At 39.6% G+C, this 18912-nt stretch overlaps 2 protein-coding genes across 14 annotated transcripts in view; one reads left to right on the top strand and one right to left on the bottom strand.

Annotated features, from left to right (window-relative positions):
• Positions 1–529, bottom strand: part of Zgrf1 (zinc finger GRF-type containing 1) — a 72524-nt gene extending 71995 nt beyond the window's left edge. For 7 of the 8 annotated variants that reach the window (XM_015993168.3, XM_076574930.1, XM_076574932.1 and 4 more), the window contains exon 1: positions 279–415. The gene's annotated coding sequence lies outside the window, so the exon portion shown is untranslated. Of the gene's footprint in view, positions 1–278 lie in introns of all 8 variants that reach the window. The other variant, XM_015993165.3, reaches the window with a different exon arrangement.
• Positions 423–18064, top strand: Larp7 (La ribonucleoprotein 7, transcriptional regulator). Of its 6 annotated transcripts, none has more exons than XM_006970400.4 (13): positions 423–765; positions 5965–6152; positions 6436–6536; positions 6613–6696; positions 6799–6963; positions 7057–7150; positions 7226–7576; positions 7658–7805; positions 9385–9536; positions 10074–10192; positions 12204–12363; positions 12537–12628; positions 17732–18064. In XM_006970400.4, the coding sequence occupies exons 2-13, from the start codon at positions 5966–5968 to the stop codon at positions 17810–17812; spliced, it is 1734 nt and encodes a 577-aa protein (XP_006970462.1). In that variant the 5' UTR covers positions 423–765; position 5965; the 3' UTR covers positions 17813–18064. The 6 variants fall into 6 exon arrangements, with proteins under 6 accessions (XP_006970462.1, XP_042135836.1, XP_076431053.1 ...); XM_076574938.1 differs by lacking the exon at positions 423–765 and adding an exon at positions 5301–5446; XM_076574937.1 differs by lacking the exon at positions 423–765 and adding an exon at positions 5301–5468.
• Positions 18065–18912: the final 848 nt, after the last annotated feature.

Here is an 18912-nt window from a genome sequence, read left to right as displayed (position 1 = left end):
CATAACCTTGCTTTACGAGGAAAGCTGCTACAGTGGCCCAGGAGAGCATTCACCGAGCTAGCCCGAGGTCCTAGGTTCGCTCCCCAGCACCGCCCAAACCACGCACATCCTGTTAAGAAACCACCAGTACAAATAACTAAAAGAAACATTACTTTCACTTGCCAAATTTTGACTCATCAAAGGCTTGTGTCCCTAAATAAAACAACGGAGCCTCGGTCCGTTGCCAGCCCCCTTAAAACAAGCACGACGAGGACGGGGCTCAATGGTGGCCGCCTCACCCAGCATCCTAACGGCGCCCCGTGGGCCGCTTCCGTGGAGGTGACTCAGTGTCCATGCTCTCCCAACCGTGCCAAGCCTCCCGGCCTAGCCACCCTTCATCCCCCCGAGAAGAAAGTCTTCACCTCCTCACGGACACAGAATCCACTTTCGAATTTCTCCCGCGAACTGGCGCGACGTCATCAACCAGGGACGGTGCCGCGGAGGCCCCGCCCCGCCGCCGCCGCCGCCGTTCGCCAACCACCAATGGAATTCCACATCCAAGTGCGCTCCCCGCCTGGCTCCGCCCCCCTCGGTCCCGCCCCCGAGAGGCGTCGCCTATGACGTCAGGCACGGAAGCCGCGGCTCGGACCCTGCTTTCCACAGTCGGCTGAGAAGGAGCGCGTCGCTCGTCGGATGACGCGAATTTACGCCGACTCGAAGGCTCGAAGGGGACAGAAAGCGTGGAAGAAGGCAGTCGCTGAGCGCGGATTTGGGGACGCGAGCAGAGTAAGTCGCAGATGGCCTCCCGTAGAGCCGCTGAGAGCCGGTCAAGTGTAAACTCTGAGTCCGGCCTCCTGAGGTCCACCCTACTAGCTGTGGTCCGGCCCGCCCCGCCCCCCTCGGCGCCAGTCCGTTGGCTTGGCTACTCTGTGCGCACGCGCAGTTCTCTGGCTGCGCTTGCAGTTCCAATCTTAGGACGGAGGGGGCGAGCCGAGCCTAGTGTTGGGAGTTTGGGGGCACGCCCGGCTGCTGGGAGGGTGTCCTTGCGGAAGTGCAGTTGCTGAGTGGAGCTGTGGAAGCTAGGCAGGTTGGGGGATGAGCTTCTGCTTCCAGAGGACAGCAGTTGTGAGGACTCGCATTCCAAAATTAAGTCTTTTCTTTTGCAAGCCGTTCGTCCTTTTAGCCTCCCTTAGAAAATCCGTTTTAAGAAGGAGCTAACAATAAGTGATGAGTATTAAGTTCCGAGTGCGTTCATGAGGAGCTAAGAGTGGACAGTTCGCTGAGACTGGAAGTCCTCAAGAAGACTACATTTAGTAGTCCTTCGAAGCAGGGCGGTGGTGGGAAGTCGAATGACTTTATAAAGGATTTTTACACTAGAAGGTTCATCGGGAGCAAAGATCCAGGCCACTAAGTGCTTTGCTACCTTTCAGTAGTCTTGCCATGACCACAACTTTGGTTCTCATTCTTTTGGGTACACTTCTTTTTGTTCATAACCTGAAAAATGTCATGGCCAAGTTTCTTTGGAAATTTTACATGGACCCACGGAAACGTTTTGCGTATGATTTTACAAGCAAAAGCTGTGACTTTGAAATTGGGAAAAAAAATTTTACTTTACATCTAGTATAGTTCACTTCCAGATTATCTATGACATTCACTGTCTTTGAACAACATTACAACTTTGTAACTTGCAGAAAAGCGTAAAAGATGGAAATCATGTTTGCCCAAATAAGATGTAATTAGTTATTGCCCTGACCAATGTCTGTTAACATTCATTTCAACTTTCTACGGCATACTGATCTGGTCTTTGCTCCTTTAAATGGATTTGTAGCACTTAGTTTTGCCATATTCATTTTGTATTTGTACAAGCATGATTTTACCTTATCTTTAAAATTTATCTTCTAACCATCTCATGGATTCCTAAGATTTCTTGAAACTCACCTGAAGTGTCATGGACTTCAGAATAAGAATTCCTGGATCAAGATATAATATGAGTAGTGACAAACTGTAGAAGCTTCTACTAAAAGATAGGCAATATAAAATTCAAGCATATCAATGGTTTGCTTACCTAGCTAGCTTTGACTAAATTACATAACCTTTTGTCTTCCTTTTAAAAAGTTGAAAGAAACTACATGGTAGGATTGTAAAGATTTAAAACAGTGTATATAAAGTGACTGGCATTGTTTCACAGTATTTTTTTATTCTTTGTTCCAAGACCATGTTTGTTTGCTTGCTTGCTTGCTTGCTTGCTTGCTTGCTTGCTTGCTTGTGGAAAGGGCATGTCTAGCTGTCCTGGAACTTGCTCTGAAGAGCAGGTTGGCCTTGGACTCAGACATCCACCTCCTGAGTACTAGGATTAAAGTTGTGTGTCACCATGCCCATTTAGAAGTATTTTAATACTTAGGACACCACAGGAAAACTGATAAGGAATTACTAATGTTGCAATTTGAGAAATAACCTTCACAAACCATATCAATGTTATGGCCAGGTGACACATAGCCTTCTGTAAAGGATAGATGACTTCTAGAACATGCTATAAATTTATCATATTCTAATGACAGTTGTGGAAAACACTAAAGGGGGATGAGAGCCATTTCAAAGATCAAATTGGTAGGATTTAGTGACCAATTGGTAAAGAATAACATGGCTACATATTATGTTCTCCAGAGCAGCTGGTTTTGTTTTGAGAATCTTTTTTTAACTTAAGTATATATGTGTCTGAATGTATGCATGTGTACCACATGCCCACAGAGGTCAGAAGAAGGCTTTGGATCCCCTAGAACTAGAATTAGTTATAGGAGCTTGTGAGCTTTGACTTCTAGGAACTGAACCTGTGTCCTCATGAGCAGTGAGTGTTCCTAACCACTATGCTATCTCTGCAGACCTCTCCACAGCAGCATTTTTAAGTGTTGAAATTACATTTTTTCTAATTAATCTTCACAGTAACTCTATTATATAGATAAGATTTGTATCCACATTTTATGAACCACAAAGATGAGGAAACTTACTCCAAGCACATACAGAGCTTGCTTGATCAAATTTGTGGGTTATAGTGTTAGCATTAGTGAGGGTAAATAGGCTTTGGAAGGAAAGGATGAATTTCCTTTGGAATGTTATTATAGAACCCTGGGAAGTTACAAATAGCATTGAGAGTATATCAAGGACTGAGGAGTCCAGTGGTAGGATATTGGCCTAGGATATGGAGACCGTCAGCATGAGGGAGACAGGCAGAAGAGGGTAAAGATGTAGGGTCTCTGTAACCGGGTATTGCCATGTCACTAACTGCTCTCTTCAGGCCCAGTGTAAGGAGACTAAATTGTTCTATAGTTTATGTGACTTTCTGTTTAGTCTGTATCGTGTTCTAAATTGAAGGTGTATTTTATCATTGTGAGCTGGAATATGCTAAGCTACAAAAGTAACCCTTAAGAGAAACAGGAAGGAGGGCCTCTGAGCTAAGAGAGTGGAATGATAACTGTGGCATTCTGTGGTTGTTTGTATTTATTTGTTTGTTTGTTTATTTATTATGCATTGTTGTTTTGCTGTGTAAGGGTGTTGGTCCCCTGGAACTGGAGTTACAGTCAGTCATGAGCTGCCATGTGGGTGCTGGGAATTGAGCCACGGTCTAATGGAAGAACAGTCAGTGCTCTTAACCGCTAGGCCATCTCTCCAGCCCCACATTCTATGTTTCTACTCTTCTGTCTACCCTGCTTTAGATCTAGTAGATGTAGATAGTGTGGCTATAGAGATTTCAGTATGCCTTATTTAGATCAGTGCTTCTCAACCTTCCTAATGCTGCGACCCTTTAATGCAGTTTCTCATGGTGTGGTAACCTCAACCATAAAACTATTTTGTTGCAATTTCATAACTAATTTTGCTACTGTTCTGAATTGTAATGTAAACTTCTGTTTGATATGGGACGTGGAATAGGTCTCCACCCACAGGTTGAGAACCACTGCCTTGGACTATTGGCTTTAATGGAAAAGAACTGTATAGTTTGAAGTCTACCCTTTCTAAGTAACAGCTAGCAGTAGAGCGTGCTGTGTGATCGTTGTAGTCTATATTTATATTTATACCTTACCGCCTTAGAAAAGAATTTGAAATGCTTAATGCCTTATTTTCATGATACAGACCAGGCTGGCTTCAGACTCACAGAGGTCCACTTGCCAGTGCCTCATGAATGCTGGGATTTAGATGTATACAACCATGCCCAGCTCTGGGTACTTTTAAATATATCTAACCACTTCACAAATATGTAGTGACCAAATTGAAGCCTCTGCCTCTCTATATTTAGATTATAGTGGGGTAGATAGACAACTCTTAATTCCAGACAGTGATGAGCATAGAGAGAAAAGTTTGGAGTATAGTTTACTTTGACATCAAGGGTACTATTTTAGGTTGGATGAAAGAAAAGGCCTCTCTGAGACAGTGACATTCACAGATCTGGGTGAATACTGAAGTATACAACAGGTGTTGGGGAAAGAGACAGCAGAAAGAACAAAGGCCTGCAGACAGAAATGGCTTTAGCATATTTAAGGAACTTAGGGGTGACATGTTATAAGCTTGCTGAAAAGAGTTGTGGAAGATAAAGTTGGAGAAATGTGTCCAGGTCAGATTATATAGGACCTAGTAAACCACTGTAAGATCTTTGGACTCTGTGCTGAATGTGTTAAGTCTTTGGAAGTGTTTGTACAAAGAATTGTCCTGATTTACATATTTCCATGATTATTAGCCTATGTAGAAAATGGATTATAAGAAAGCAGTAGTAGAAGCAAGTAGACTATTAAGAAAGATCTTGGATAGTTAAGTGAGACGTGATAATAACTTGGAGTTAAGTGGTTTGTTAGAATGAGAAGTGTTAATGTTCAGGCTATATTCTAAAGCCAGTGCTAGTACAACTGCTAATGAATTGACTGTACAGTGGGAGGAATTGAGACTACTTTCTGATCTTACTCTCTGTCTTGTAGTTGGTATTTCTCAATGTGGTAAAAATCTGTTAAAATTTTAGAACTTGGGGCAGGAGAGATGACTCAGAGGTTAAGAGCACTGCTTGTTCTTCCAGAGGTCCTGGGTTCAATTCCCAGCAACCACATGGTGGTTCACAATCATCTATAATGAGATCTGGTGCCCTCTTCTGGCTTGTGGACATATATGCATACAGAACACTGTATACACAATAAATAAATCTTTAAAAAATAAATTTAGAATTGTTTTTATCATGTTAAGTTTAAGATACCCTCTAAATGAACAAATGGAGATGTCAAGTACAATTGACTATTGGAATGTAGAACTAATGAGAGAATGTGGTTTGTGAGGTATATAGCCTCACAATACTGATTAGCAGGACCCTCAGAAAGGTTGAGTCAAGAACAGAGGCCAAGATATGAGTCTAAAACATAGTAGAAGAAACTAGAAAAGGGAAACTCTTTAAAACTTTATGAAGAAAAGATCTGCAGTGAAGGAATTTCTGACTGTAAGTGCTGCTGGGAGGTCAGGTAAGCACTGGGCTCAAGCAGACATTGAGCTCTAATAATAGAATTCCACTAGAATGGTAGGAATGAAATCTGAGGGCCCTGGTTATACACTATTCACCTTACTGTTTTGCCAGATGTTGTATACTTGTATACAACATCTTTTTCTATGCTTTCTCTATACTTTCAAAATTGGTACTTGACCAGCTTTATAACATGCATTAAAAATGCCAAAAGTTGACTGGGTTGAGTGAGATGCGTCAAGGTCTTGCTCCTTGGAAACACATTTATTTCTGCTTTAAGTCTGGCAGCAGGAAGGCTCAGGCAACAGAGGTATACATTATACGTATACTGTGTATACCATGTATACATCTTTACAAGCATATACACACAGTGAGTACATTAACTTTATCTCTCACCTAGGGCCTCAGGCATTTACATCCTCTGAGTTCCTCTTGTCCAGAAGGATTTGTGGCTTCCCTATCAAGGGTAATATGTACATTTCTATATTAACTTACAGAATGGAAACTGAAAATAAGAAAACTATGGCAGAAAGCACTGAGAAGAGAAAAGAAGAAAAAAAGAAACGCTCAAGGGTTAAACAGGTGCTTGCAGATATTGCCAAGCAGGTAGACTTCTGGTTTGGGGATGCAAACCTTCACAAGGACAGGTTTCTTCGCGAGCAAATTGAAAAATCTAGAGATGGATGTAAGTTTCCTTCCTCTTAAACTCCCATGTCTTGTTTTTTCTCTTTATTGAGTTTTAGGGGGGCTAGAGAGATGGACCTGGGTTCAGTTGCAAGCACTCACATAACACCTCAACTGACTAACTGCCCAGTTCCAAGGACACATTAAAAAATTAGTATGGATATCCATGTTTATGGGGCCAGTGCCTGCCTGCATTTTATTTAAAATCACAAGCAGAGATTGCTCAACAACACAGACACCACTTTTAAAAGCTAACATCTTACCACCTTCTGCATTTCAACTAGATGTGGACATCTCTCTTCTGGTATCTTTTAACAAAATGAAGAAGTTAACCACTGATGGGAAGCTAATAGCAAGAGCATTGAAAAGCTCATCTGTAGTAGAGGTAAAGTTTTTTCATTACAAATTAATCACAAATTAATTATTAACTGTACTTTAAACCTCAATTTTTTCTTTAAAAGTTGGACTTAGAAGGAACCAAAATCCGGAGAAAAAAGCCCCTAGGTGAGAGACCAAAGGATGAGGAGGAACGCACCGTGTATGTGGTAAGAAAATACACAAATTTGATTCTAGTTTCCATTTATTGATAAAATGTAGGAATTTAAAGAATGCTTAAACTGAGTTCATGTCACTTTTGATTTATCCAGGAGTTACTCCCCAAAAATGTTACACATAGCTGGATTGAAAGAGTGTTTGGGAAATGTGGCAATGTGGTTTACATAAGCATTCCACATTACAAGTCTACAGGGGATCCCAAGGGATTTGCCTTTGTGGAGTTTGAAACTAAAGAACAAGCAGCAAAAGCCATTGAGGTACTGTCTCTGTGACCCTGAAAAAAAAAAAACAAAACACGGGATTAGTATGAATACATTTTTTTGCAATCATTTTTTGATACTCTTTTTCAGTTTCTTAACAACCCACCCGAAGAAGCACCAAGAAAACCTGGCATATTTCCCAAGACAGTGAAAAACAAACCCATCCCTTCCTTAAGAGTAGCTGGTGAGTACCTAAGACACAGGAGGTACATACTGATTTCGTAGAGGAAATAAAATTTTTCCAACATTGTTGTTACAGAAGAGAAGAAAAAAAAGAAGAAGAAAGGCAGACTAAAGAAGGAAGACAGTGTGCAGGCCAAAGAGTTAAGTATAGACACCGGTAGCATGGGAGTGTGCAAAGCTAAGAGACCAAGGACGGCCTCTGAAGGCTCTGAAGCAGAGACTCCTGACGTTCCAAAGCAACCTGCAAAGAAAAAGAGGAAACGAGACAAGGTTGAGGCATCCGTCTTACCTGAAGTCAGAACAGGGAAGAGGGAGAGAAGCAGCGCTGAGGACGAAGACTGCCTCCCCCCCAGGCCAAAAACCAAGAAAAGGGCTCAGAAGGATGGCCTTAGCGAAGCTGCTTCTGAAGTCTCCAAGGAGAGCAGAGGTACTGTGTTAGGATTAGACAGTGCAGACGTTTTAGTTTATTTCCCAACTACAACTTGTCTTACGAGAATCTTTTTTCTAGACTTAGAATTCTGCTCTACAGAAGAGGAGAAGGAGACTGGAGACACAAAAGGTGACTCACTCCTGAAAGTGAAAAGGAAGCATAAGAAAAAACATAAGGAGAGACATAAAATGGGAGAAGAGGTTATACCGTTGAGAGTGTTGTCCAAGTAAGTACCGTCCGGTCTCCGTGGCAGTCAGTCCATCACCATTGCTAAAGTGCAATTCCAATCTCTAGTCAACAGAGTTGCATATTAGCAACAGTGATGGCTTACAGTCCATTTGCAGTAGAAAGTGAAGATAAGCAGGAGCCACCACACTGAAACATGGAGCACTTATTTTTATAAACTCACAGCAAGTGCCTCCATGTTAAAGAAAGGAGGCGCCTTCAACAGGTATCAGCGAAATTCTTACAAGGCACGAGAATGGAAAAGGAAAACTCACCATCACCAAAACATGGAAGCACTTACTTTCTTAGTTCCAAAGCAAGTACATCCACGTTTAAGTGATGGGGAACCCAGTCTTTATAGCTGCCAAGTTCTGCTTCTTAACCTGCAACATTTTTAAATTAAGAAGAGCATGCTGAATGGTTTGAGACACCTCCACTCAAACATGGAAGCACTTACTTTAGTCTAACACAGCAGGTGTCCCCATGTTAAAGCAGAGGGGACTCCTTCATACTTAGTAGTTGTTAGCTTATCCACTCCAGGTGTACACTGAATTCACTTCTACTAAAACATGGAAGCACTTACTCTTTTTACGTGACACAGAAAGCACTCCCATGTTAAAGTGGAAGGGAACCCACCCAGAAGGCAACTTGTTTAAAAAGACGGCACAACCAGAGAGAAAAGAAACGACACAGGTCACAGAGATAGCTTACCTTTGTGAGCTGGCCCCAAAGAATCTCCTTCTCTGCTTGGAGGGTGAAAGCCAGTGACTTCCGAACACTTCTATTTATACTACTCCTAACTCCTGAATTCCTTTTGGCTTTCTATCTCAGAGAATCATTACAAGAGCCTTTGTTATTTTAATGCATCAGCTCTCAGGGAAAGTAGGTCCTGGGGATCCTGGGTAGCTCTGGATTTTTTTTTTTTTTTTTTGAAGTAAACAGATGTCAATGTTAACTGCTAAAACCATTACCACAAGATATCCTTCTCTTTAAAAAAAAAAAATCTCCTATCTGCTTGTTTGATGGCATAGATTAGGGTAACAATGAGCACTCCCACAGAGCCAGGAGAGGCATTGTGCTGCTCTCTGGAGGAACCCTGGCTGTTTGAAGAGACATCTACATGGTAAATGGATGTAAATAAATAAATTGCTTCCATGGGGTGTTTTTTTCTTCTTAGAAATTCCTTTTGATTCAAGTAAATCCTAAGGAATGTTATCTCTCAAATTGGAAGCAATTTAACAAATCTTTGAATTTTAGTCTCTCACTTTTCCCCACAGTTGCCTAATTTAGTGAATGTTACTTTGAGGAAGTAACTCAAAATTTTGCTTTTACAATTAAAAAATATTAAAAACACATTAGGAACTTAACTGGAAAATTAAAGCATTTTACCTGAATGTTAATGAAAAAGAACTTCATTTGTATGTCTACTAGATAGATTTACGGCCTAAAAGCTAATTAAGTGTATGATTTTAAAAGAAAGGAAAGTTGGGAAGACTGGGAATTTCTATCTTTAGTTCATTTCGGATTTCTCATTGAGTCATCTTGTCACTCTTTCAGTAGCTCAGGTTTTTGTTTTACAGAACTGAGTGGATGGATTTGAAAAAAGAGTACTTGGCACTGCAAAAAGCCAGCATGGCTTCTCTGAAAAAAACAATATCTAAGATAAAATTGGAGTCAGAAATGGAAACAGACTGTGTGGCGGCTGCTAAGTCTGGAGTGAATAATGGAAAAGGTGAGGCTCACTAAATAGCATTAGTGTCATGATGCACTGGAGATTCTGGTTAAAGAAAAGAAATTGAAGTGTTGATATTAAACAGTAGACCTTTAACAGCCTGCTTACCCTCTTCATTACCACGAGTTTCCTCATGAGTGCCTGGACATGGCAATAAAGACTGCAGTTTCAGTGGAAGATGAACCCTGAACACGATCATATTAAAGAATTAGTCTTATTGATAGTAACATTGGTAAAGATTTTTTAGTTATAAATATTTATTTAATTCATTTATTTATTTTACATCCCAGCCATAGCCTCCCCAACCCTGTTTCCTTTTATTCGAGTTTTATTCTTTTGTTCAGGAAAATAATGCTTTTATTTCATGTTAATTTCCAAATGGCCAGTGTAATGCATTAGTATTAATTTAAAATGCACAATTCTAAGCTATTTAAATTAGCCTGAGAAATCACTGCTGCTGTTGTAGGGTAGTGCTCCTCATGTTAAATGTCAGGTGTGTGAAAGTGACCTCTGGCCTTTTCCTTCTCACATCACCAGTCGGCCCTCCAGAGTGCTGCACCCAGGAGAAGGCCAGTGCACAAGGTCCACAGTTCGTGAACGGAGTTATTGTGAAGATCACGAGCACAGAGCCTCTACCTGGCAGGAAACAAGTCAGGGTAATGTTTATGATCCCTGTGTGAAATAAAATAATATGTGTTTTTAAAATAATATGGAAAACAAAACAAGTCTAGTTAGAATTTGTACCTCTCTGATAAACTACTTGTAGAGTTTGAGTCCATGGTAACTCTGATAACTCTTGATTCTTCAGGAAATGAGAGGCACATCTAACAGTCTGACTGTCTTTTCTTACTGAGTCACTAATAGCTGGCTGCTGTGTATTTCAGGGGAGAAGAGTGCAGAGACTCTAAATTGCAGTTGGTGAAATAATATGTATTAAGTATTATGCTCTGAAAAAGTTTTTTCAGTTGTAAGAGTTCTAAAAAGATACTTGGTACCATCGTTTTTTAAAAATGTATATCATAATATTCTTGCTCAGTGATTATTTGAAAGTTGTAACCAGCTACTGTATTTATGGATTTATATTCATCAACCAGGACTAAGATTTCCAAATGATCATTCCTTTTGTTGTTTTTCTGAGACAAGTTTTTTGTTGTGGCACAGGCTGTCTTAACTCATCATTTGGCCCAGGCCAGATATTCTCCCATTTCTACTTCCCAGCCTAGCCACTTTATTTCATACTGTATAAAATAAATTACTTTTTAGCATCTTAGGACATTTAATACTATACATTATGTTGTTACATTATTTTCTATAAAACTGTACCAATTACACTTTTTAATTGAAAAATGCAGTGAAATAGTTTTTTTTGGTTTTTTTTTCCTGTAATCTGTGTGTGCTCTTATTACTGATTACCAGACAGATATGTCATTATATGAGTTTTACATGAGTAGATTAGTCTGACTTTATAGTGGATATAATATAGTAAATATATTTTAAACTGTGGTACTCTAAACTGTCTTACCACTACCAGAGAATACATCACAATTTCATCAACTTAATACAGATTGATCTCTATGTATCCTAGTTCATCTGATTAACTAGATAAAACCTTTGAGGACTTCTCGGGTATAATTCTCTCCAGTTCTTTTTATTTCACGAAGGGTGTTCTTATATCACAGTATATTGTATGCTAAGAGTGAGTTAAGACTAGTTTCTGTCATCCAAAAACTTGCAAATGTCTATTATCCTTTACTGTTAACTAATAAACTTTTTATTCTACAATGAAATAATATTTTCAGATCCTCAATTCCTTTTATGGCTCTGGAAAGTCATTACATTAAAATAATTTGAGTTCCTGTGTCTAGAAAATTCTGGTCTAAACTAAACAGTTTCTTTCCAGTTGGAAATCTATTTATTTCTTTGGCTTTAATGAATGAAATTTGACAACTGAGTTTACTGTAACATTCCTGCATAAATGCATTATGTTCTGTAGAGAACCTGCTGTGAGAAAAAATAGATTAAGAATGCAAGAATCTTCTTAATTAGTCTTCACAGTGGGGCATTATAGGTAAAACTGTCCCCCTTGTTGGGGACCTCAGCTTGCTTAGAAGGGGTTACTTATGGAAAGGGTTACTTAGAAAGAGTTACTTAGGTATTTTATAGAAAACTGAGAGCTGTCAGCTGTGTTCCAGTAAATCTACCCAAGAACCCTAAGATTCCTGTTGGTTTTTGTAAAATGTTGAAAGATGGTTCCATGTGCTCTAAGTCAAACGTGGTATTGTATAGGTGAGTGAAAATAAGCTTCTCAAGCCCTTTTAATCTTTCTTGTACTAATTTACAGAGCCAGGTTGCTGGGGGAAGGGTCATTTATATTTTCCTCTACAAACCTTGCCTTTAGCTGGTCCCCATGTAAGTTCATCTTTTAAGGATAGACTTCAAAGAGAGTGAGGGAAAGTAATTTTTGATGAGTTGTTAGATTGCTTCTCGTTTTTGTCCAAATCTATTTTTTAACAGTTTTTCTGTGTATTTTAGAAGTGTTTTATGTATTTACCCATCAACTACAGAGTAGCTTATTGATGTAATACATTTGACAACCTTTGTGCGTACATTCATTTATTGTGAGACATCTTGTATGTTGATTTTAAGTCTTTATACTTTACCATGTAGGATATTTTGGCCACAATCTCAGAAGTTGTTTACGTTGATTTGCTAGAAGGAGATACTGAATGCCATGCCCGGTTCAAAACTCCTGAGGATGCTCAGGCGGTAATGAATGCACAGACTGAAATTAGAAAGAAGCACTGTTGGAACCTCGAGGTCCTTTCTGGTAAACCTAATTTGGTTTTTCTTTTAATAAACAGTTGTTATTGTAGGTAGTTTTTCTATTCATTCTTCATTGGACTAATGGAAGTAGCTTCCTTCCCCCCAAACATTCTCCGCTGGTGAGATTAGAATGTATATCCTTATGCTCGGTGATCAGAGCTGTTGTTTGTTTTTAAGGTGATCACGAGCAGAGGTACTGGCAGAAGATTTTGGTAGATAGACAGGCCAAACTTAATCAACCTCGGGAGAAGAAAAGAGGCACAGAAAAGGTAAGGACAGAGTTAAATGCATCTTTTGACAGCAATAAATGAGGACACCTTTTCACTTTGGCTTTCCTGTTAGAGTACTGTTTCAGACTGAGAAAGAATGCAGATTCTCCTGGCTTTAAAATAGATGAAATTAAAATCGTTCACTCACAGGCATCCGTAATTGTAATTTAGGGTTTTCTGTGCTTTGAAGCAGTAGTGCATGTTAAACAGACTCAGTCTTGATTTGGAGCTGCTGTGTTTTGTAGTTTGGGCATGATTCCCTTAGAAAGATGGTCTTTTGCAGATAGGATTGAGAGACTTGATATATCAGGTTCCCAGTGACAATGAGAATTATTACTATTGTTGTTATTAAAACTTATTATTTTTCTGATAATCAGTAAGTGGTACAAGCAAACCAAAATAATTAAAACAAACTCATTCAATAATTTTATTTCTATGATATTTATATAATTTCTCACCAAGAATGCCATTTATTCTTTGAAAACAGATTTTTACTCTTTTAAATATTGTTTAGGCAAAATGCTTAGAACAACCTGTTAAGAACTTTGAAAGCCCTGATTCAAATATTTTGTGCTTATTGGCTTGGTGTATGTTTCATCAGTGCTCCTTTGGCATTTATGATGATTGACAGGGATGTTTCCTACTATTGCTCTTTGTGAATTTTTGTTCTTGAATGGAGCCTGATCTTGCTGAGATGGGGAGGCCCCCTTCCTTTCTCAAGGCTCTTTCTAGTCTTGGAGGTGTTAATTTCAAAGCTTGTTTGAGATGGTCAGATGTTAAAAGTCAGTAATCCAGAACAGATAAATGAACTGTAATCAGGCCAGTAATATTTGTTCTTCTAATTGGTGTGAAGTTTTGTTTAAATTGTCTATACTCTTTTTAACTAGTAATTACAACAATTTATTTTTCGTTTTAGAAATTTATCAAGATTCATCTTAGTTTCAGGCAAAGAAATAAACATTTCCAGGGTATTTTATAAAATTAAACTAGAACAATAAAAATTTAAATTACTCATTGTCCAGTTTTCACATGCTTCATTATCAGGGTGGTTATTATTATGATCTAGGTAGGAACAGCTGGAGCCAGCTGATTTCATGGATTGAAATGCAGTGGATCTTCCACACCAAGTAAATGGTGTTGGAAATTTGTTTGAAGAACATGAACCGCAGCTAACTTGTTTGCCAATCTCACTTGTCCTTGTTGTTGTTTTCTGGTGCTGGAAGAGATTAAGTAAGTGCTCCACTGCTGAGCTGTCTGCTGGAGCTTGCTAATACTCTCTGAATGTGTTAGCCCCCTTTCCTGCAAGTAGAATAATAGTCATGGATAACAAATCCCTTTATTCTCCCTTAGCTTGCCTATAAACATTACCAGTGCGGCACAGAAAATTAAACCAGGTAGCTTTTACATGCACTTGAGAGTTCAGAAGCGCAGCATTCGAGGCTAAAGGAATGGGAGGTAGATGTATGGAAACCAAGGGCAGAATTTCAGTGATTCTGGCATGATTCCTTCCTGATGCAACAGCTCAGTTTCCACACTAGAGACTGGTGCACCGAGTGGGAGAAAAGCACCTAAAACCCCACAGTTCTTCGTTTCATGCTACACGGTAGGACACATTGTTCTCATCCCTCTGGACCACATCCCTGTTCAGTTTTAGGACTGAAGGTAGAAGAGTCAGTCAGTGCAGCAGAGTATGTTTACTCTACAGAGAGATTTACATGTGAAAATCAGCACGTGGAGATGAGCTCACAAAGCATTGGGAACCTAAGGAAGGGAGCTGCCAAAGGGGATCAGGATAAGTCAGGAATCAGAACCAAGGCTTCACAGTGCCGCTCTCAGCCCCAAAATAAATCTTTTATTTCTTCTCTTCCGTTGTCTAAATAGTCTGTGATTTTTTTTAAATTATATTTTTTGATTTCATGTGGATGTTCGTGTACCACAGCATGCCTTTGGTAATTAAAGGACAGCTTGCTAGAATCAGTTCTCACCCTCTACCATGTGGGTCCTAAGGATGGAACTCTGGTTATCAGGCTTTGAAGAAAGTGCCTTTACCCCTAAAGAATCTCTAACCACCCATGTTTTATTTTTTTGTTTTGTTTTGTTTTTTAGATGTTTGCTTTTGTTTTTAATCAAAAAAAATTTTTTTTGGAATGATAGTTTTTTTTATTTAAATTTTTTTTTTCATTTTACACCAATTTTACATACTCTGTTTCCCCCTCCTCCCCCTCCCCCACTTCCCCATCCCACCCCCATCCCCTGGTAGGGGGTAAGACTTCCCTTGGGTAGTCAACACAGGCTGGCATACCAAGTTAGGGAAGGAACAAGCCCCTCCCCCTTGCATCACGGTTGAGTAAGGCATTCTGCCTTAGGGAATGGGCTCTAAAAAGCCAGTTTGTGTACCTGGGGTAAGTCCTGGTCTCATTGCCAGGGGACCCAAAAACACATCAAGCCATGCAACTGTCACCCATATTTAGAGGGCCTAGTGTGGTCCCATGCAGGCTCCCCAGCTGTCAGTCTAGAGTCTGTGAGCTCCCATTAGCTTGGATGAGCTTCAAAATGGCCTTTTCAATGAAAAATTCTGCTGTGTTTCCCAGTAAAGGCAGAATTCCTACTTGTAAACAACATCATTGGTGTGCTGGGGAATCTTGAATTTTGATCTTGTCACTTGTAAAGAGTGTTTTAATTATGTTATGACCTCCTATCAATCATATATGACACAAGATTTGATTCATGGACTGATTTAGACAAGGTCTCTGGTATCTCATGCTTACCTCAAGCTCACTGTGTAGCTGAGAAAGACATTGCAGTTCTGATCCCCCAGCCCTTACCACCCGAGGACTGCACTTGCAGGTTGCCCCCCCCAACCAAGCTTATGTGGTGTTTCGATGTCAAACCTGGACCCTTGTATATTCTAGACAAGAACTCTACCAACTCAGCTACATCCCTAGCTCTAGAGCCTATATTTTTTTTTTTTTTTTTTTTTTTTTTTTTTTTTTTTTGTGATATATATTTTTTATTTTACAATACCATTCAGTTCTACATATCAGCCATGGGTTCCCCTATTCTCCCCCCTCCCACGCCCTCCCCTTACCCCCAGCCCACCCTCCATTCCCATCTCCTCCAGGACAAGTCCTCCCCCGAGGACTGTGATCGACTTGGTAGACTCAGTCCAGGGAGGTCCAGTCCCTTCCTCCCAGACTGAGCCAAGTGTCCCTGCATAAGTTCCTGGTTTCAAACAGCCAACTCATGGAATGAGCACAGGACTTGGTCCCACTGCCTAAATGCCTCCCAAACTGATCAAGCCAATCAACTGTCTCACCTATTCAGAGGGCCTGATCCAGCTGGGGGCCCTTCAGTCTTTGGTTCATAGTTCATGTGTTTCCATTCATTTGGCTATTTTTTTTTCAATAATTGAGTAAAACTGAAATTTATTATATGCCACAGTTGTCCTACGGACCTCCATGCTATATATATATATATAGCCTCTATTGTTCTATGGGTTGTGGTCTGATTGTTCATTTTATATCTAGAATCCACCAATGAGTGAGTACATACCATAACTGTCTTTCTGGGTTTGGGTTACCTCACTCAGGATGATATTTTCTAGTTCCATCCATTTGCCTGCAAATTTCATGCTTTCATTGTTTTTCTCTGCTGAGTAGTACTCCATTGTGTATATGTACCACATTTTTTTCATCCATTCTTCCGTTGATGGGCATCTAGGTTGTTTCCAGGTTCTGGCTATTACAAATAGTGCTGCTATGAACATAGCTGAGCATGTATCTTTATGGTATGTATCAGCATTCTTTGGGTATATGCCCAAGAGTGGGATGGCTGGGTCTTGAGGTAGTTTGATTCCTGATTTTCTGAGAAACCGCCATACTGATTTCCATAGTGGTTGTACAAGTTTACATTCCCACCAACAGTGGAGGAGTGTTCCCTTTGCTCCACATCCTCTCCAACATTGGTTGTCATTGGTGTTTTTGATCTATATTTTTAAGAGAAAAAATAAAACTAAGCTATAATTTTTCTGTTAAGGAAGCTGGTACAATAGTTTGTACCTGCAATCCCAGCTACTCAGAAGACAGAAGAGTGAACTTCAGACTACCTGGGGTTACAGAGACCCACTGCAGAAAAGCAGCAGCAACTGCTTTGGGAGTGTTTCAATCTGTTGTCTTCTGTGTTTCAAAAAAATCTTCTTTCTTTAAAGTATATATATGTATATAATGTAATTTAATAAAGACAGGTCTTAATAGTTTATTTGAAATCATAATTTTTCATTTGTAAAGCAAAAATTTAAACCTTTTAGGAGATGTAATAGGCACAAAAGAGTTGTAACATTAGCTGAGTGTAGTGATGCATGCCTTTATTCCCAGCACGTGGAAGTTCAAGGCCAGGCTGGTCTCCATAGTGAGTTCCAGGACAGCCAAGGCTACACAGAGAAACCCTGTAAGACTTGGTCTCAAAAGTAAATGAATAAGCTGGGCATGGTGGTGTATGCCTTTTTTCCTAGTACTCTCTGAGTTTGAGGCCAGCCTGATCTATAGATCAAGTTCCAGGACAGCCAGGGTCCCACTGTGTTTCTCAGGTTGGCCTTGAACTCACAGAGATCTACCTGCCTCTGCCTTTGGAATGCTGGGACTAAAGGCAAGCATTAGCATTCCTGGTCAGTAAGCAGTTTTCAAAGCAAACCTGAGTAATACACAACCCAGAGGTATCGAATCTCACTCATACCATTTTGTCTTAGGAATTAATAAGCAAGTCCAGAGGGTATACAATATAATGCTAAATTGTGAGTCTTCAGTGAGGAGTGACAGATACTTCAATTGAAAGATTCTGAGTTATGCAGTGTAATTGGAGGGAGAGAGGTTTCAGAGATGTCAGATCTATTTCATAAAAAACTCCAGTTCTCTGTAAACTGATTTGATCAAAACATAATGATCTCATTTGTCTTTCTACCCCCAGCTTTTAAAAATGTCATTCAGTCTAATATTGTAAGACTTCATGGTTGGGACTGTTTTTTTTTGTTTTTTTTTTTTTGTTGTTTTTTTTTTATCATTTTTGGAGTGTCCAAGACATTCTAATTTCTTACTTCTTTCCCTGTAGTTAATCACCAAAGCTGAGAAGATTAGACTGGCCAAGACTCAACAAGCCAGTCAACACATTCGATTCTCTGAGTATGATTGAGAAGGACGGCAGCTCCATTTGGGTTTCTCTTTCTGGAGCGTTCTTAGAATGCTAGGACTGCTTGATAGATGTTCTGCTGAGTTCTACATTAAAAAAGCAAAAAGAAACCTTTGTTCCTCAATGTGTAAATAAGACTTTTCTTAGAAACAAATGAATTATATGTCACAGTTTGTTTTTTTTCAGTGAAGCTTACTTGTTGAAATTATGCAGGTCAACTTAATGATTTCATAAATAAATGGGTTTTGAAAACTATTGTTTTGTTTTTATTTACAAAATCAACATGATTACAAAAATAAAAGTGCACGGATGGATACCAGCTGCAAAGTAACTAACTTGCATTTCCCTTCCCATATCTTTTCTTTTTGATACAAGCAGATATGGTAAATATTTCATTCTATTTCTTTTTCTCATCTTTCCTTTGAGCAACAGACTATCAGAGTATCAACTGTTTCTTATTAAAATGTTGAATTCTAAAAGCATTGAATTTTCTTTTTAATAATAAACATTTTATTTTGGTTAGACGATGTGCCAGGTACTATGAGCTTGGACAGAGTCTAGGAATCGACCTTACGGAAAACTGAAGTCTGTTATATTTTCCAGAAATCTACACAACTTTTTTATTTTTTTTATTTGAGTTGTTTCCAGAAGTTTACTTATAGCAGCTATGAAGGAATGGCATCTTAGACTCCATCAGAATCTCCTGAAAGTTATCTCTGTGCCTTGGGGCAATACACCATTTCTGCTCCCACTAGCTTTGACCCACTGCCTACCAGAGTAGCAGTTTCTATGTACTGTGTAAGGCCTGTGGTCAGGCATCCTTCACTTCTGTGACCCACAGGGAGGGACACTGGCCGAAGAACAACAGCTGATCACTGCCAAATATAAGTACCCTGGCAAGTTGCCTGTCCTTTTTCCTCCATGGGGTGATGTATATACATGCATGCATTCATGGCAACCAAAAACCTGTAAACAGTTGTTACACCCTATAACTAAAGGAGCTCTAGTAAAGAATTGAACATTTAGGGGTGGATCTCTGTAGATCAAGACCAGCCTAATCGTAGCATTCCAGGACAGCCATGGTGATATAGACTGTCTCAAAA

Source organism: Peromyscus maniculatus, chromosome 6, assembly GCF_049852395.1.
Source record: "Peromyscus maniculatus bairdii isolate BWxNUB_F1_BW_parent chromosome 6, HU_Pman_BW_mat_3.1, whole genome shotgun sequence".
Classification (NCBI taxonomy): Eukaryota; Metazoa; Chordata; class Mammalia; order Rodentia; family Cricetidae; genus Peromyscus; species Peromyscus maniculatus.
Note: the sequence above shows the minus strand (reverse complement) of the source record. Positions and strands in the feature narration are given on the sequence as shown.